The 18,017-nt window shown below is 47.2% G+C and overlaps 2 protein-coding genes and 2 long non-coding RNA genes across 9 annotated transcripts in view; 2 read left to right on the top strand and 2 right to left on the bottom strand.

Moving 5' to 3' along the window:
• The first annotated feature begins 208 nt into the window (after positions 1 to 208).
• rnf6 (ring finger protein (C3H2C3 type) 6) lies at positions 209 to 5,976 on the top strand. The gene is made up of 4 exons (XM_035619798.2): positions 209 to 305; positions 1,433 to 1,588; positions 1,820 to 1,984; positions 2,324 to 5,976. The coding sequence occupies exons 2-4, from the start codon at positions 1,447 to 1,449 to the stop codon at positions 4,159 to 4,161; spliced, it is 2,145 nt and encodes a 714-aa protein (XP_035475691.2). The 5' UTR covers positions 209 to 305; positions 1,433 to 1,446; the 3' UTR covers positions 4,162 to 5,976.
• A 953-nt stretch (positions 5,977 to 6,929) lies between these two features.
• The window catches only part of atp8a2 (ATPase phospholipid transporting 8A2), a 48,377-nt gene continuing 37,289 nt past the window's right edge, over positions 6,930 to 18,017 (top strand). Inside the window, exons 1-4 of one of the 6 annotated variants that reach the window (XM_035619791.2) lie at positions 6,930 to 7,270; positions 9,593 to 9,700; positions 14,231 to 14,408; positions 17,292 to 17,391. In XM_035619791.2, the coding sequence (XP_035475684.1) occupies positions 7,228 to 7,270; positions 9,593 to 9,700; positions 14,231 to 14,408; positions 17,292 to 17,391 (429 nt within the window). In that variant the 5' untranslated portion in view covers positions 6,930 to 7,227. Of the gene's footprint in view, positions 7,271 to 9,592; positions 9,701 to 13,388; positions 13,520 to 14,230; positions 14,409 to 17,291; positions 17,392 to 18,017 lie in introns of those variants that run through there. The other 5 variants (XM_035619790.2, XM_035619789.2, XM_035619794.2 and 2 more) reach the window with 5 other exon arrangements.
• Positions 7,266 to 8,908, bottom strand: LOC124849760. Its single transcript, XR_007030294.1, has 2 exons — positions 8,828 to 8,908; positions 7,266 to 8,392 (listed from the first exon to the last, which is right to left on the bottom strand). It is a non-coding gene; the product is annotated as an uncharacterized LOC124849760 (long non-coding RNA).
• Positions 8,919 to 13,040, bottom strand: LOC118291499. The gene is made up of 3 exons (XR_004786681.2): positions 12,904 to 13,040; positions 11,628 to 11,839; positions 8,919 to 9,300 (listed from the first exon to the last, which is right to left on the bottom strand). It is a non-coding gene; the product is annotated as an uncharacterized LOC118291499 (long non-coding RNA).

Below are 18,017 nucleotides of genomic sequence, written 5' to 3'. Positions count from 1 at the left end.
TGTTGAGAGCATTCTTCCTTATACTGTAGAAGCATCATGTTTAAACTTCAGAAAGTAAAAACTGCACAATTTCCCAGTGAAATATCGTTGATTTCGAGGCTAATTTAAATAAAATGGATGAATAATTTTTGGACAAACAAACGTTGAGCCATGTACGCAATTGCACACGTTGCAAAACGTAGGAACTTCTGTGGCCAGGGACGTTGTTTACGACGGACGGTCTAATGTAGCACCACTGGTCCCATCTTGGTTTGAGAGAGACGGGAGAGGAAAGCAAACCGTCCATATTACAGCTGCTTTGTCAGGTACCAAATTCCGTTTAATGTCGTTGTCAACTTGTACAAAACTATCCTTGGGTTAAAGTGTTAACGTCCGTGTACAGCAGTGGCTCGATAAAGCTGTCTGTCATGTTAATATCTGAGGAATTATTGTGGCTCGCAGCTCGCTGGCGAGGGAGCTAACTGGTGTCGACGGGCTGCTGTTCGCTAACGTTAGCGCTTAGTTAGCAAGTAAAGCGTTGCGCATTCAAAATGACACTTCGCATCCTTGAAAGGTCCACAAAGCCGACTGTCGTGTTTGGCTAGTAGCTGACTGAATCGTCGCCGGGTATTAACATCTTTATTGACAAAAACTGTAATAATGCTGACAAGATTCTTTGTCTTTCCCTTTTTGCCCTGCGTTTACATGGTGGAGACCTCCGTTTAGTTCGCCGTGCCCCGCCCCTGTAGGACAGGGATTGGAAGCTTGGCGTGTCCGTCATTAACTCTAGACCGGTGATTGGTGGCTAACCAGGATGACAACGCCAGTTTTATTGCATTATGCCCCTGCCTTCAACATGGCCTTCCGTAGCTACTGTTGTAACTTGGCTAGTGTTAAACTCACATGAAGACTACGTCGTTAACAGGATGTGTCTTGGCTGTTCCTCGCGGTGGACGAATCGATATTTTATCCACGTTATATTCGATGAATTTACGCAACTGGTCTCCGTGCTAATCGTTAGCAACGTTTGCGAATATCACTGTAGCCTTTCCCAGTCTCTTGCTGCTGGAGTCTTTCGATAGAAAATGGATGGCGTTGTCTCCACTGTCGTCCTTGGTTAGAGATTAGTCACTGTAAGGCTAAGGTGATCGAACAACTCCAACTGGCATAGTATTTTTGCTCTTGTATCCAATACAACCAACTAAGTGCATGATACATTGCATAGCAAGACGTTTGTTCTTTTTTCTTTGACAATCAAATAGTCTTTAGCTTGTGTTGTTATTGTGCAACATATTGTGATGACAAAAGAGCATGGCCTCCTGAGCTGCATAGGTTCAATGTGTAGATTCAGCCCTTATTTTTTTTTTTACAGCTTTGAAATGTAAAACCTGTAGTTGGTAGCTTCAGATGACATTCCATCCCTGACTTCCACCTCCACTTGTTTGTCTGCCAGCACTTTCCACGGTCATGGACCCTCCTAGTGGGGGAGATGAACGGCGGAGGCAGGCAGAGCGTCTTCGACGGGAGGAGGCGTACTATCACTTCATCAATGAACTGAGTGAAGAGGAGTACCGCTTAATGAGAGACAGCAACCTGCTAGGCACCCCTGGTGAGAGAGAACTCTTCCTTTTATGTCAATGCAATGATTGGGATTGCCAGCATAGCTTGACTTCACATATATTCTAGCCGCATGAAGTTTACTATTTGTGCCACAATCATAATGTATCATAAAGATAATCTTCTGATGATCTATTTTGTCAATATAGCAGCAGGGATACTTCGTTATGTTCAAGCTGCTTTGACGGCACGTAACATCCTTGCCCGACCACATGTTTCACAGGGGAGGTGACCGCCGAGGAGCTGCGGCAGCGTCTCGATGGAGCAAAAGAGCGAGTTTCGTCCCAGCCCCGTACTGAGCAGCGCTCGCAGACTGCGGATTCCGGAGAACAGCAGAGCGGCAGTGGTGAGGGAGAGGATCGAGGTGCCGGAGGAAGACGAGGTGCAGGTAGGGAGGAAGATAAGGGACTTTTCTCCTTCAGAATTTTCCAAATCTGACTTTCATTTGTGACAATATTGTATGTCGGTGTAAATCACCATTACTACTACACAGCGAACGGTTTATGACTGGACTTTGAAAACAGTAAAAGAGATGACGAGTAAATACCAGTTTTGGCTCAATTTAAACAAGGCTGCAACACATTCTGTATATGCTGGCCTTGAATATGGCATAAAACAGCTTGGCTAAAACTGTGGCAATGTTTCTATAAGTTTTTTCTACGGAGGAGACCAGACTTTGGGATGAACACGTGTAAGTGTACTGTCTTAACCCATTTTTTTTCTCCAGGAGGCACAGAGCCTGGGGCTGAAACCTCTAATGGTGACTCATTGCTGGAGTGGTTGAACACTTTCAGACGTACTGGCAATGCCACTCGCAGTGGACAGAGTGGCAACCAGACGTGGCGCGCCGTCAGTCGGACCAACCCCAACAGTGGAGAATTCCGCTTTAGCCTGGAGATCAACATCAACCATGATCAGCCAGAGCCGGGGGAACATAGTGACACCGCAGAGCTGCCAGTGACTGCCCCAAATGCAGCTTCATCCTCTTTACACAATGCTTCCTCCTTCTCCCACCCCCGTCCTTCAGCCATGTCAAGGCCCACCCCGTACCCTTCCCCTCGCCCAGCCCTCAGTAGAAGGATGCAAACGCGGCGTACACGTAGCAGTGCTACCACTCTTTCAATTAGCCCCCCTGCACTTCCTGCACCAGAGCCCTCTCCAGCTGCTGCTCAGAGGAGAGGAGCCACTTTGCACTCTTTAGCATCACCTCCAACTGATCCCAACCCTCCCCTTGATCAAACGACACCCTCGCAGCCTCAGGCCCTCAATGCAGAAGCTGAGCAGGGGCGTGGTGATACATCTGCTCCTGTAGACTGTCCCCGTGTGTCACCCCAGTCTCAGGCCCCAGCAGTGGGACATGAATCACGTGGCAGTAGGACTCGATCGCGTGGTCGTGCACGCAGAGCTGCACCAGGGCCTGGGGCCTCACCCCGCTTGTCCAGGCGAAGCCGGTCCCCCTTACACAGAATACCTGTTGTCAGTACCACTCCACCATCCAGCAGTGGTGTCAGTGACCCTAGCATCCACACTGTTGAGCCAGGCAGTGGCACAAGCTCTGTTTCCATGGAGACAGGAGAGGCTGTAGCAGATCCTGCAGCTCCTACAGAGCCAGCTGTAGAGACAGGAGAGCGCGAGAGCGAATCGCATGTAGTAGGGGCAGGAAATTCAGCGGTGCGACGGCACCCAACCATCATGTTGGACCTGCAGGTGAGAAGGATTCGACCCGGTGAAAACCGTGATCGGGACAGCATCGCCAGCCGAACACGGTCACGCGCGCGGGTCGCTGAGAATACTGTCACATTTGAAAGTGACAGTGGTGGTTTCAGACGGACCATCTCCCGCTCTGAGCGAGCTGGCATCCGCACCTATGTGAGCACTATCCGGATTCCACTGAGGCGCATCAGCGAGACAGGCCTGGGGGAACCCAACTCCACTGCACTGCGCTCCATCCTGCGCCAGATTATGACTGGATTTGGGGAGCTTAGCTCACTAATGGAGACTGAGGCTGATTCTGAAACGGTTGCACCTAGCCATACAGATGCTAGTGGCACAAATGCTAACACCAGCCCATCCAGTCGTCTGCATGCAAGTGAGAGTGCAGTTGGCCAGGTTGGCATGGGAGGGGTAGATCAGGAGAGGGTTGGGCTTGTGGTGGGTGAAGAGGATCAGGGTGGGCAGGCCAGACTCGGAGGAGGGGTGATGAGCAACGCAGAAGGACGGGCCACCAGCAGAGACACCAACAACCTGGTAGAAAACGGTACCCTACCCATCCTGCGGCTGGCACATTTCTTCTTGCTCAACGATGAAGAGGATGACGAACACCCGAGGGGCCTGACTAAAGAGCAGATTGACAATCTATCCACGCGCACTTACGGTCAGGCCAGCCTGGAGGGGGAGATTGGCCGTGCGTGCAGTGTCTGCATCAACGAGTATGCCCAGGGCAACAAGCTGCGCCGCCTGCCCTGCTCTCACGAGTTCCACATCCACTGCATTGACCGCTGGCTCTCTGAAAACAACACCTGCCCCATCTGCAGGCAGCCCATACTGGCAGTGCATCACGACTGAACGATTTGCTCACAAACACACACCTGTCATGTTCCTGGCTGGCCGAACTGAGCAGACCCAAGTTGGCTTTGCATGTACATAAGCGCTTTCATGGTTTAATTTCTTTGAAAAAAATATCCATTGTATTGAAGTTGAAGAAGGTTAAACCAAAAGTGCGGGGGAAAAAAGAAACTATAAATGCAGAGAATTAACAAAACTTTATTTTTTTAGACTCCTTGTTTTCAGCAACTTATTGTTTTAATTTTCTTCCTCCTGTGACCTGATTTGCTGGTCTCTGTCACTGAGCTTCAGAGGCCCATGTCCATGGATGGCATTAATGCTTAAGGAGCCCTGCAGCTGCTGCTGACTAGTCTCACTTTATCTCCTCTATGTCTGATACATGTGACGTCTCTTGTCCCAACTGGACTACACGGATCACGTCTAGATTTGATTTATTCGGTAGAAGCTGTAAATAACTCACCAGTGCTTGTTTTTAAGGGTTTTGAAGCCAGAAGCTCCTCACATGTCATCTGTTGAGACTGGAAACGGGGAACCTTCAGTTTATTTTTTAACATTAACCATTTTTAAAGCCTCAATGTCCATTTTAAATTGTCCCTTTACAGTTGGTTAAGAGATGTATGATTTAATGTAACGTGTATGAGCGGTGTATTTAATTTTGAAATGTTTAATTTTGAACATCAGATATTATTTGTTTAAGGTCTTTCCATACACCAGTCCTATATAATCCCAGTGCAGTTCATCCATCAAAATAACCCACTCAAATTAACCAAACTAAGAACATTAACATTACCCATAGGAGCGGAACAATTCAAATGAAATGCAAAAGGCATGTGATAATCAGGAGTTCAGAGATGTAATGTAGTTTGAGTTGTGCAATACAGAGAAAAGAGGCAGATTTTATTTTTATTTTAAACTTTTTTAATTTCAATGCCTGGTTTTCATCTCCACGTAAAAACAAAGTCTTGAAACCCCTGAAATCATGTTTCCCCTTGATTCCTATGGCTTATCTGGATCCATACCTGACAAACACCCTGGGACCTGTGTCATGAAGTACCTGTGAGTTGTGATAAAAAAAAAACCTGGAACATAGATTGAGTTTTCCAGGTTTCCAGCAAAATTCAGAAATCTTTAATGAGCCATGTCCTGGAACATTGTTGACGTCGGGAGCATCTACTGCGTCCCCGCTGCCCAACTGTATTTACTGCTAATGAGTATCCATTCACCACACATCTTCCAGTACCATTACAATTCATGAAAAAGGCAGTGTGACTACTATGATAAACCTGTATGCTCTTTATGGTTTTTGTTTTCCATGACATCCACAGATAGATTGGCGTTTCTCGTGTAGCACAGGTGGATTGTTTAGCTGAACCACTTCATCGTCGCGTTCCCGACAGGGTCACGTTGTTCGTCAACATTAACAGTACACAGGAGCTACTGTCACTAACAAAACTGCAGGACTGGTGCAGTATAGTATGTAAGACTGTGAGAGTGTGATTAGTGTGTGTGGGTTAAGTGTATGTGTGGGGGGTGCTGAAGGAAAAGGTCCGGTGTCCTAACAAACCTGGTTCTCAGAAGGTTTCTGTTCAGTGGATGTCCACCTTGGAGGGTTGTGGCCACTCAGTGCAGAAGTAAATATTTATTCTGTTCCTATTTAATAAAATGGAAAATCGATTTTTTTTGAAATATCAATATGTATTGTTAAGACCTGTGAGTAAAATAAAACAGAACGTTACTATGTAATAAAAGTGAAGACATGGGTTTTCTTCTCCGCATTTTAACAATGGAATAAAACGCAGCTTTGTTATGGCCGTAGATATAGTACGACTTTTTTTTTGTGCACTGAAGAAGCGCGAAGAGACGGGAGACATGTTTGTATAAACATTTTAGTATTTACTATAATAGTTTTCACCATCATATATAAGTTTCCCCGAAAGTATGGGTATATTGTACATGTTGCGTCTAAAGACCGGGTGCGCGCACGCATCTCATCTTTCGATGCACGCTCCCGTGGCGGCTGAACCATCGGACTTGTAAAGCCAGAAGGGATGAGTGCAAAGATAGAACAGTTGCCCTTCAAAATAAAGCTAAACAGACTTTTCTTTTTACAAATACATTTTCTTAAATTTGTCTTATTTGTGATATGAAGCCTTTATGGCTTTATTCTTTGACTCATTTTACTTCTCTAATGTAGGGCTCCAACTAACTGTTATTCCACTAATTGATTAATCAACTAACACAATAATCTCTCAAAATGAACACATCATAGGAGGTGCATTAAGTATTACACTAATTACAGTGCTGTATGACTAACAGAGATATGATGATTTTTAAGGACATACTTCTGGGCCATAGATGTGTGGTCTTAATATAACAGTTTTTTGGAGGCCTAAAGTTAATGCAAAAAGAAATCTATTTGTTTCAGAAAAAATGCCCATGGGCTATTTTAACAAACTAGCTCATTTGTGAATATGAATAGTGAACTTCTTATGTTGTGTTAAAATCTTAAATGTGTTTAGGTAGATAGATAGATAGATACTTTATTTATCCCAAGCTGGGAAATTCCGTTTTTTATATGTGAAAATATATATTTTCTATATGAATCTTATATAAAATGTTTGTTTAAGTTGCCTGTAGCTGTACCACTACGCAGTTAAGCAGACAAACAGATCTCGACAGGTAAACTCGTGTTTGAACTAATCACGTGGGAATTCGAGCAGGTCGCCTTTGATCCATGCATAACGTACTTTATAAACAACCGGAAGTAGCGTGTCAATTATTCCGATCGCCTGACGCTGGCTTAAAGCTGTCTTCGACAACATCACCTCTGCAGGTCGAGCCGAGGAATAATATTCCGCGAGCAGCAGCAGCAGCATCATCATCATCAGCAGCATCATCATCATCATCAGCAGCAGCAGGAGCAGCAGCAGCGGCGGCGGGCGCAGGAGCGACCGCAGCCCGGGCCCGGAGCCGCACTCCCCCGCGCTGTCGGTGAGCCGTGAGCATGCCACCGCTCCGGCCTCCTCGCCCCAGCCTCACTACCGACACTCGTTCGTCGCCAGCAAGATGTATTTCAACCGGAGAGGCAAGAAGATACACAGTGAGGGAGGTGAGCTTCGGAAAAACTCGTTTAATCTCTGCCGACCGCCGATTAGTTGGCGACCCGTCACAAAACTAGGCCTGATTTGGGGGGAAAAGAGCGGCCTGTGTGTGTGTGTGTGTAATCCTGCGAATTTTGGGTTATGCGCTTGGCATAATAACGGGAACTGTAGTCTCCGGGAATGCGGCATGCGTGTGCGGGGTGCCTCGCTGTGCCGGTAGTTCTTTTCTGGCACCGGCTGGCGATGCGAGGGCGAGCGGACTGCAGGTGCCTGCTCCAGGCAGCACAGTATCCTTGGCATGATGCTGTGGATGCGTCGTGTGACCTTATGTAATGTATTGAATCTAGCATCGCAATCATTATATAATTGTCTGTTGCGACAGCCGCTTGCATCTTGACCTCCCGCAGTCGCATCGCAGCCCGTGGGATGTGTGTGTTGGTGTGGCCCGACTCGCCCAAATACGAACATGTATTTAAAATGCTCTCCTTGTGTAATTGTTAGAAAAGTATTCCAAGTTATTTTGCATGTCAAACGGCAAGCTCGTTTAGATCACTCAGTCCTAGAACAGCCTATTACCTCGCCGACTTAAAAACCACGTGACCGTCTAAAGAGCGCTCCTGCCTCCTGAGCCCTCACCTCACCATAAGGCCATCCACATCCAGGGCCCTGGACAGGGACGTGTTCAGGTTATGTCCCCTTGTTGCTGCTTCAACCACAGCTGTGTTGTTCAAGTGAATGACAAACTTCGGGGCTGTGTGGGACACAGTTGCACGTGTAGCAGAAGATGCCTACAATCTCTTCCTCAGAGTTGGAAAGTGGATCATGTGTGATGCTTAAAAAGCAGACTGCACTGGATTTCACACAATGCCAACGGAGAGAAACTACACGAGAATGTCCTGGAAGGGATGCGGTCGGCTCATCCAGTGGCTTTTAATAGTGACTGGCACATGCTGTATGACTGCAGTGCTGTTTTGTATCCATATGTGTGTGTTGTGTGTGTGTGTGTGTGTGAGGGGCTGCATGCCTCTTGCAGCTTCCAGAAATAGAAAGCGGGGCAAATCGTGAGCAGAGATGAGCGCCAATTGCGCCACGCTGTCCTCAGGCCACAGGTTTTCCCAGATATTTAATTGCTGTTTAGGAAGATGAACATCGAAGGTTAGAATGGATATTTCGAAGTACTGTGACAAAGAGCACTTGAGCTTTAAGCCAATACATTGGTATTTTTATGTTTTGAGACAGGGTACTGTTTTCGGTACTTGTACATGTCTTCTAGGACATTGACCGAGTCACATGGCAGAACTTAATTAGATTTACTTCTTTTCTTCTTGTTTATATACAAAGCAATTGGCGTGAGGCTTTCAGTAACATCACATTAACGGACATTTTTTGGGGGTTTCATTGAGTCCATAAGTTGTATGACAGTGTTTACCACTGCCACGTTTAAAGCCAAGAATGGGTTAAACGGTGGGGATCTCCAGTGACGGGATCAGTTGGTATATGTACTGTACATGTGTTCCCTCCTGGATTCTCCTTGTTGCCTCTACTGTAATCTCTTGGAGCCTGACCTCTTGATTCTTTGCTCCAATTAGTGAGCCGCCACGTGCCTGCCGATGACGTCTGCTGGCTGCCAATCTGTCACATTGTCATATCTGTCACTCCCAACACATTCACGCACGCATGCACACACACACACAGAGGAAATTATTTTATTCTTATGTATTTAAGAAACGGGTAAATAGTGGGAGCTACACTAGTCAGGTTTCTCAGAGCATCTTTTACACAAGCTCTTACTAACACAAAAAACACATTACACTGTAGAATGATGTCACACTATGAAAGCAAACTAAACTAGCCTTTTGACATATAGTCCTGGATAGCCTGATTGATTTGTATTCGAATGTAAGCAGACATCTCGTCACGGTGTCGGTGGGTCGAGTTTGTGAGCGTCGTGCAGCTCAGCCAACTGTCAACTATAACTGTCTGTTTTGGGAAGATAATGACACGGTCGTCATGGCTGCCAAGCGACTGAAGATGCCATCTGGGAGACAGAGAGACAAGTAATGAATACATTGCAGCAGTGAGGTAGTTACATGAGTTGGACACAGGGGGGCGTTCCTTGGCAAGCTACAAGCATTTTTTGGTCCAACTTCCATCTTTCATATTGCAGGCGTGAAACTCATCTTGCTATCAATGCTTGCAGGGACAGACGCATACAGACACGTTTACAGTGCATTTATAGACAAATGGATGTGTGCGGTATGTGTGGGTGTATTGACTTGTTGTCCTGTGTGTGTTGTTTTCTCCCGCCACGGCCTCTCTGGTGCCCACAGAGCAGTTAGGGTTGACCACCATTAGGCAGGAAGCTTCTGAACTGCAGGACCCAGGCCAGGGCGCCGGCGCTGCCATGCGCGCCCGCCTCGCAGACAGGTTTGACAAAAGTGAGTTTTGCTCGAATCGGACTGGATGACTCCCAGTTTGTGTCCCGGAACCCCCCCCCCCCCCACCCAAGGTGCATGTGGCCATGCCATGCGCAAACGGTTAGGAGCAGCTGTCCTCCCAACCCCCGGCCCTCCAGAGCTACAACGTCTAGTCACTGAATGTCTCTGGTTTCCCTTTTGAAAAGGTTAAGACGTAGTAGTAGTGGTACTGCTGTGGAACCCTGAAGAATCTGTAGCTCCTCGGGGCCTGGAGGGATGAATGCTGACCAGGAATTAACCCTCTCACTGCATGTGCATGTAGATAGTGGGGTGGCCCGCTTTATGTCAGGCGTCTTCTATGCTTGACATTCAATGTGAAAACATTTGCATGTTTAAAGAACATAAACACATGCATGTACGGACATGGCGTGCCTGAACACAGACATGAACACTGCTGCATGCGTGTTTGACAACATAAACTATAATGTGAGCGGGACGAAGAGCAGGGGAGTAGCTGCATGTTGGAGCCTTGCATCGAATGCCTTTAAAGGATGTATGTTCATCTGCATGTGTGTGTGTTTGCGCGAGAGATAGAAAGAGTGTGTGCATAATGCATTGTCAATATACTGACAATATTTGTGTGCGTGTGTGTGTATATACGTATGTATATGTCCATAAGCATACATTAGTGTAATGTGTGTTTGTGTCCGTGTTGCAGTCTCACCTGTAGGATTATCAGGTTATGGATTAGCCGCAGGTGAAGTTGCAGAGCAGACACAGAGGGGATTATCGTGCTCGCTCACTATGCCTGTAAGAGGCTTTCTTGCCTTCCTTTATTCCCGCTCTGTTACGGTGGAAAATGGACCCACCGCTGGGAACGCCCACCTGCGAATAGGGCCTTGCAGGTCACCCCAGAGACCAGGACAGCCATGGGACGTAGGGCTCGCGCTGGCAGACGAAGATCCGTCGGTAATGCTTTCTTGACCACACGGCCGGATTGTGGGCTAGACATAAGGAAGATGTTTTGTGTTGTTTTATTTTGTTTTTAATTTAATTGAAGTTATTGGAATAAGTGAGGTGCTTGTGGTTCAGCGTTTTAGTTCAAGAACACTTTGGCAGTGGCTGTGGCTGTTAGAGGATTAAAACCTGAGACCTTGCTGTTGAGCGGCCAAAAAGTTGTTGCCAAGACGGGGGACATACAAACTTGCCCCTAAAATGTTTTGACAGCTTTTCAGACATTAAAAACATCAGGCAAGAGTAGCTGTCCTCCAAGTGGCTGGAGAATGGAGTTGAGTGAAGAGAGTGCTTCATCAGCTGGAAGGAATTGCAGCAATGCTACTGCAACTGCTGTCATGATTAGTAGCCGCTATTGTCTTTCTGGCTCATCTCTGCGATGTGTGTTTGGAAGATTTCAAGTAGACGTCGATAGGATTGAATGTGTAAGTATCTCCGAAGCTACATTTGTGCCATTTAACACACACAACGCTGGCAGTTCCGTTATCGACGCGGCCGATGACGGAGACGCGGCTCGACAGCGGCTGATATGCGATGCTGTTTGTTGATCGAAGGCTGGCGCACAGCACCATGCAGGGGCAGGCGTTTGGTGAAATATGCCCTTGCCATAGTGGAAAATGTAGATAAATTATGCAGCCCGTCTGAATTCATTATTCAGGAGGCTGCTTTTTAACTTTGAAAGTTTGGCACCAGCCCATGGCTTGTTGGGTTCAGCCCAAAACACAAAGCTCCTGCTCCACATGAAGATAATGTGAAGCTTGTGATGAGTCACATCCTCTTCCATGGTATTCATGGAAGAGAGATAGTAAAAGTCTCTCTAAATAAAGCGTGGACGTTTGGTACACAGGATTGTTTTTGAGACAGGCTGCTGGTGATCTTGCCAGCAGAGTATGAGATCAGGATGCTTGTTGACGGAGGATCAGTCTCGTCTTACCTCTCTCGGCCGCAGGTTATCGGACTATCAGACCTATGGTACCGGTCTGGTGTAACTGACCCGCCTGTGCTCTGCTCGGGGTTTGCCGCTGACTCATCGGCGGCACGTCGGTGACTGCGCCTCTTCTCCAGCATGAGATGAGTAACCGAGGCATTGATCTTCTCCGAGACGAATCGAGTGGGGCTTCTGCGAAAGCCAACTATTGATCCCTCCTGCAGGGGTTAAAAAGCGGCGGTATAGAGGTGGATTAACGATACTGTATATAGTACAAGCACAGAAATAAATAAGAAAAACAAGGTATAGAAAAGGAGATAACACATGTTGAAGAGAGAGAGGCGTATAAAGGGAGGGTTGCTTGGTGACGGGAGAAAAAACATCATCATAGTTAATCATTCATAATCATTTCCTAACGAGCACTTGCTATCTTGAGTGACCCCGGTGTCATTTGTTGTGCGCAGTGACAATTTGCTCTGTGAGGTCTGGAGGTAAAAGCCTGGTCAGAGAGATATAGAGATATAGAGATAATAGATAGGGTGGTTATTATCATTTTGCCCGGATAGACTTTGACCTTTGCTCTCTGCCTCGTGCTGACACCCTGCGGGCTGGTGTTGAATGTGGAATACAAAGGCTTTAAACTGTATTTCTTCTGCCAAGGTAGAATGGAAATGTTGCACTGCACATTACAATTTAAAAGAGGTTTACCTCCAATACAGACTTAAAAAAACAATAAAGCCCTCTTCAAGTAACGGTCCGACGCACTCATAAGAAGATTTAATATCTGTTGCTGTTTCCTGTAAACACATCCCCCCCTTCAACGTCTCCCACTGGGAAAGTGGATGTCTAATGTGTCATTAGCGATGATAGCACATCCAGCATAGATAAACCTGACTGCCTCACATCTGGACCGCTTTGCGATTCCACGCCGTCTTTCGGAACGGCGAGTGGGAAGTAACGATATTAACCTATAATTTGATTGATGAGGGCAGAGGATGACCCGGCGTCAGCTGTGGGCTTGTAGTGCTGCAAGAAATTGAGTTTCTGGGCCTGCAGAAATTCAATCTGCTGAGTCCTGCCGGTGCTTATTCTTTTCTAAATTATTTATCCATTTACACACACACACGCACAGAGAGAATTACAGCAATTGCATTATAATTTTACGAGAGAAAATTGAGTGCTTGTCGACCAAATAAGACGAGATTCATGTAATAAGGTGAAGTGATGCAAGCTGAATTATTAATTGCACACTACAGATACACTGAAATGCATATAGCTTTACCTGCATCTTGCCAGAACGTGCTCTCTAGAATAATAATCTGTTCTCTGCATGAGATGCAGAATGGCACATGGAGGTTTTTTTTTTGCACGTAGTCATGTCAACAGGGACAGATGTGGAGAGAGCATGGAGCCTGTTACTGTACGTGGTCCCCGGCGCTGTTGCACGTTCAGATGTATCGCCGTGGAAGCGGCTCGTGATCTCCCGGCTGAGTGGTCTCCGCCTCGGGGATGTGTCACTTGACCCGTCTGTGCCGGGCCACAAGACCTTGAGACTAAATATCGGGCTTCTGGCCCTTTAAAAGCGGCGCCTCGGCTTCGCCCCTCCGCAGCGCCAGAAGGAGCGCTCCATATGGCTTACCCGCGTCGTCTGGGTCGGCGGCGACGGCAGCAGCAGCTCAGCGTCAACTCGGAGGGGGCCGATAGTCCAAACAGCGCCGATTAACACAGAGAGAAAGAAAAGAAAAAGGCTTCCCGGGGTGGCAGGTGGCCTGATGACACGGCGGCGGAGTGGCAAGCTCGGCGGGCCGGTATCTTTCTGCGGGGCCGGGGGCTTCGGCAAGGACGACGGAGGAGAAAGGAGGCGCGGCGCCGCCGCCGCTGCATCTGTCCTCGCCCAGGTTTGCCGTTGTTGTATACCGGCTGAGTAAACTCCGGCGTCCCGGGCCTTCTCCGCGCAGGAGCCACCGCGTTCATTCACGTTTTTTTGTTTTTTTGTTTTAAGGCGCGCTTCGGGATGTCCCGCTCTCCCGGAGCGCACTCGCTCGCGAGGCGAACGAGCGGGGATCGCGACTGCTCGGTTTGATGACAAAGACCGGGCGGGCGGGCGGGGAGGCAGCGGAGTCTGCGGGGATGAAATCAGCTTGTTGCAGCCTCCTCCTGTCACTTTTCTTTGAAAAAAAAAGAAGGACTAATATGTGCCTTTGCGACAGCCGCGGTGCGCGCCGCAAGTTAGCGCGCTGGTAAAAAAAACAAACAGAGCAAGCGTGTTTGTTCGCCATTGTGCACCCCTCAGCACATCCATTATACGCCGGGGGGTCCCGTGGGCGTCGCTGAAACGCGCTCGTGTGCATCGACGGCACCTGCATGATAAAAGGTGAAAGACAGACAGACGGACGGGCGGGCGGGCGGGGAGGGGAGGGGAGGGGGCGTTTGTAACCGGGAAACGTCACCGAGTCGACCCCCTACCGCAGCACTCCGTAGCCTCTAGGTCGAAATAGTTCGCGTTCGCTTTTTGAACTGTAAACCACGTCTCCCGTCTATGTCTCTCGCTCCCTCCCTCTCCTCTCTCTCTCTCTCTTTCTCTGTGTCTCTCGCTCGCACTCACCCAGCCTCGCCTCTCTCCCATCAATCCAACGGTGCAGGACCCGCTTGCTCGTCCGCCGGTTACCGCAAGGCAGACGATGAGATGTCCGGGACCACTTCCCAGGCGGATCCCGTAGACGCCACGGCGCGCACGGTGCTGCTCAACCGGCCACAGACCACCAAGTTCTGCGACAACCATGTCAGGTAAGTGCCACCTTTTGGGCTCTCGCCATCATCACCATCATCATCATCATGACCAGCTTCATCTTATCGAGTTCTTAAACAGCAAAGCACACAGAGACCCTGACTGGTCATGTTTAATCAAGGGTTGGTTCGGCTCATTCGCTTTATTCACCCGCTGCTTTTTACATGGGAGGTGAGCTTACAGGGCTTTGGTGTCTTGCTAAAGGACACTCCAGCAGTGTGGGTCAGAGGTGCTTTAAACTCACGTTGCCATGCAGGTTGAAGGTCGTTACAGCCTGTTTTTTCCTCCCGCCATATGTGGACACATGTAGACTTTGGACAACTCTCTCTCTCTTTCTCTCTCTCTCATTCCCCCCTGACTTTTGAGTTTTGCCGTAAACCAAAACAACGTAAAACGTTGTCGCGTTCTACACTTACTCCAGTTTCACGGGGGCAACTCCATCGATAAGGACACGTAATAACTCACATATTAAAGCGATCTTCTGCAGCTCTCAAGAGGGTGAGGCTGCCACATGCCCCCACCTGAAGTCCACTTGAGAATCTCTGTTGGGGAAAAAAAAGCGCTCGGCTTATCAACTTGTCATGACCCGCGTTGCCTAATCAATACGTCCTGCACGTTTAATTAATGCTGCAGATGGCGAGAGAACGCACTACGCTTACATACATGGGTTTACATCAATGACTGAAAGGGCCTATTTGGTCAAAGGTGCGCTCTGTGTTTGAGAAATTGTGAGGCGAGGCGTCGTAGAATGAGCGGTCGCGGATTCCAGTGAGGGTAATAAACTGTCTGAGCTCACAAATCTATGACCAAGAGTATTATTATTATTATTATTACTTCGCATATTGTGCTGGTGTGTCTCGGTGGGTGTAGTGCAACACTGAACAACTGCTGGCGTGTACTTGTCTGTCATAGGCAGTGCCAAACGGCACACAGTGTCTTTTAGCAGCCCAGCTGTTGTTGGCATGTTCTTTGGGGGGCTCGTCGCATTCAGTCGAACCATATGAAAGTTTGATTCAAACAGATGTCAACGTAATTTCCCCTCCCTGTCATTACCTTTTTTCAAATTTTATTTCCTGTTGGTGGCTCCATTGGGAGCACGGGGCTCATGTTCCGAGAGCGGTAATTAGTCAGCTGACACTCGGCTGTCTTGCCATTACTGTCAAGAGATTCGATTTTGCTTTTTAAAAAGAGCCCATTTCAGCCCTACAAATAAGATTAGGGCAGGTATTCTCTGTCTCCATCTGATTGGATCATATGCTGAGCCCCCCCTCCCCCTCCCCCTGCATGCAGTTTGGAGAGTTCGGGAGCGCCGTGCTCCAGAGGTGTGCCCTTTGATGCCCCCGTGTTCCTGTAACTCTTTAGGTTTGAAAGGTTCAATGGTCTTATTGATTTTTTTCTGAGATTAAAGCCGTTGTAGCTTTTATATGTATACTCTGCTCGCCTCCTCTCCATTCCCTGGGCCCCTCACTTTCATATTTCACTGCATGCAGTTGTCTTCATACAACGTGAGCAGTGGTGCTGCTTCCCGTGCGCACAAGTGCAGCAGCTCCTCGTTGTTGGAAAAAGACGAGAATCTCTTTTACAAATACCAGAAAATCTACATGACTATGTTCTTCCATGTAGAGGCATTACTCCTCTCTGACTTCAGCACATTGTTTTCTTTAGGCTTTAAATGTATAAAGTCCTTCCTTTTTTTTTCTAAGTAAAACCACTACAAAGCCACATAGGAGCAGCAGGAGAGCCTCACCCCTGCAGCTAACAGCTGTTAACACCACCGGCGAGCTGGACATCTATAGTATGAAAAATAACAGCCAGATGTTCTTGACATAAATTTTTTTGTTTCTCTCCTGGTCCAGTGGGAAAAGAGTGTGTGTGTTTGTGTGCGTGTGTCATTGTAGAGTCCCGTACCACATGTCTTTTGATTAGATTAAGGAAGCTTTATCTGTAGTATCATAGGTGTAGTATCACTAACTCTTGCAGAACATCAGGGTCAGGATAGTGTGTGTGTGTGTGTGTGTGTGTGTGTGTGTGTGTGTGTGTGTGTGTGTGTGTGTGTGTGTGTGTGTGTGTGTGTGTGTGTGTGTGTGTGTGTGTGTGTGTGTGTGTGTGTGTGTGTGTGTGTGTGTGTGTGTGTGTGTGTGTGTGTGTGTGTGTGTGTGTGTGTGTGTGAGACCGACTGACAGCTGGTGCTGTCCTTATTAGTGTGTAACGTCCTGCTCTTTGATACTTTTGTGGGCAGGCGGAAAAAAGGGGCACAGGTTCATGTCCTCGGCGATTCTGAACTGTGATAGAAGTGTGTGTGCTTTGACGTTCAGTGCGTGCACACACTCACACACACAAACACACACTATCCATTAATCACAAGCCATTACAGAACCTCTTTCTTTTCACTCAAGCCACACAGTCAGGCCTTGACTCGAAGGTTGACATTTTTTATTCTTAGCCACTCTAAAAGCTCTTACGGTAGCTCCTGGCTATAACGACGCCAATCAATACGGTTGTCTGATCAATACCGTTGATTGACAGAAAAGTTGAGGTTGCTAAGGTTTTTTTTACCTATTTTCTGGTGCTCTGGCTCTAAATTTAGATCATTGGATTAAAAGTGTTGGTCTATTAATAGGTTAAATGTGTGTGCAGCCCGTAATGGCTTTATTTGCCCTCGCTGAGTGTTTCTAATAGATTGTCCAGCCCTGCAATCTTAAAACCCAAAGGTAGTGCATTGTTATGCAGCCTTGAACGTAATGCTGCTTGAGCCTATCAGGTTAAAAAAAAAATCGTTACCACACATTTTACTTACAAATTCCCCTCTTTTACTAATGCACTGCCTTGGCCCTGCCTCCATCACTGAGTAAAGTCTCCTCTCTCCTCGTCTTCTTCCGCAGCACCACCAAGTATGGGGTCCTCACCTTTCTGCCCCGGTTCCTCTACGAGCAGATCCGAAGGGCTGCCAACGCCTTCTTCCTGTTCATCGCGCTCATGCAGGTAAACCCCACGCACACACAGCGGTAACAGCAGTTCGCTCAGAGCGCTGTTTTTTTTTCAGTTTGATGCTTACGTGGCCCACACTCAGGATTTTTTAAACGAGAGATCCTCGAAAGTCTGTTTTTAAAACACCCAAGGTTTTCCCACGGACCCAGCTATATCTGTAATGCTTGCATGATCGATTTTCAAGAGATGTTCTCAAGATGGCAAAGGTTTAGATTTGGACAGGAGGAACATTATATAAGCACCATTCGAATCATCATTTTGATAAAATTCTAGTATTGATACATCAATATGAATTGATTAGATATTACTTACTTACACAATTGAATATCGCACTTTGTTTGCATCAAAGTGTATCTTAGATCACAAAAGATGCTACATTACAATTATGTAGCTGATGCCGAAGTGCATTCAACCATGTAGATATTACCCAAAAATCATAAAAATGTATGAAAAAAATAAATGTTTTTTTCGAATAATTTTTGAATTGTAAAATCCCGCAAAGTTCTGTTGTCGGTACTGTTAAGATTCAATAAACAAGGTGACAGTGACACAAAGCAATGAGACTAAGGGGCGCACTCACACTTGGCATTTGTACCGTGCCCAAGCACGATTCACGCTTC

The sequence above is a fragment of the Scophthalmus maximus genome, chromosome 21, assembly GCF_022379125.1.
Source record: "Scophthalmus maximus strain ysfricsl-2021 chromosome 21, ASM2237912v1, whole genome shotgun sequence".
Taxonomy (NCBI): Eukaryota; Metazoa; Chordata; class Actinopteri; order Pleuronectiformes; family Scophthalmidae; genus Scophthalmus; species Scophthalmus maximus.
The sequence above is the reverse complement of the archived record's forward strand: the minus strand, read 5'-3'. Positions and strand labels throughout refer to the sequence as shown.

Bases quoted from the DNA above. Each gene is read 5' to 3' on its own strand.
- rnf6 (XM_035619798.2), top strand. From the start codon at position 1,447: ATGGACCCTCCTAGTGGGGGAGATGAACGGCGGAGGCAGGCAGAGCGT. The intron at 1,589-1,819 runs GTGAGAGAGAAC...CATGTTTCACAG, and splicing joins CAACCTGCTAGGCACCCCTG to GGGAGGTGACCGCCGAGGAG. The intron at 1,985-2,323 runs GTAGGGAGGAAG...TTTTTTCTCCAG, and splicing joins CGGAGGAAGACGAGGTGCAG to GAGGCACAGAGCCTGGGGCT.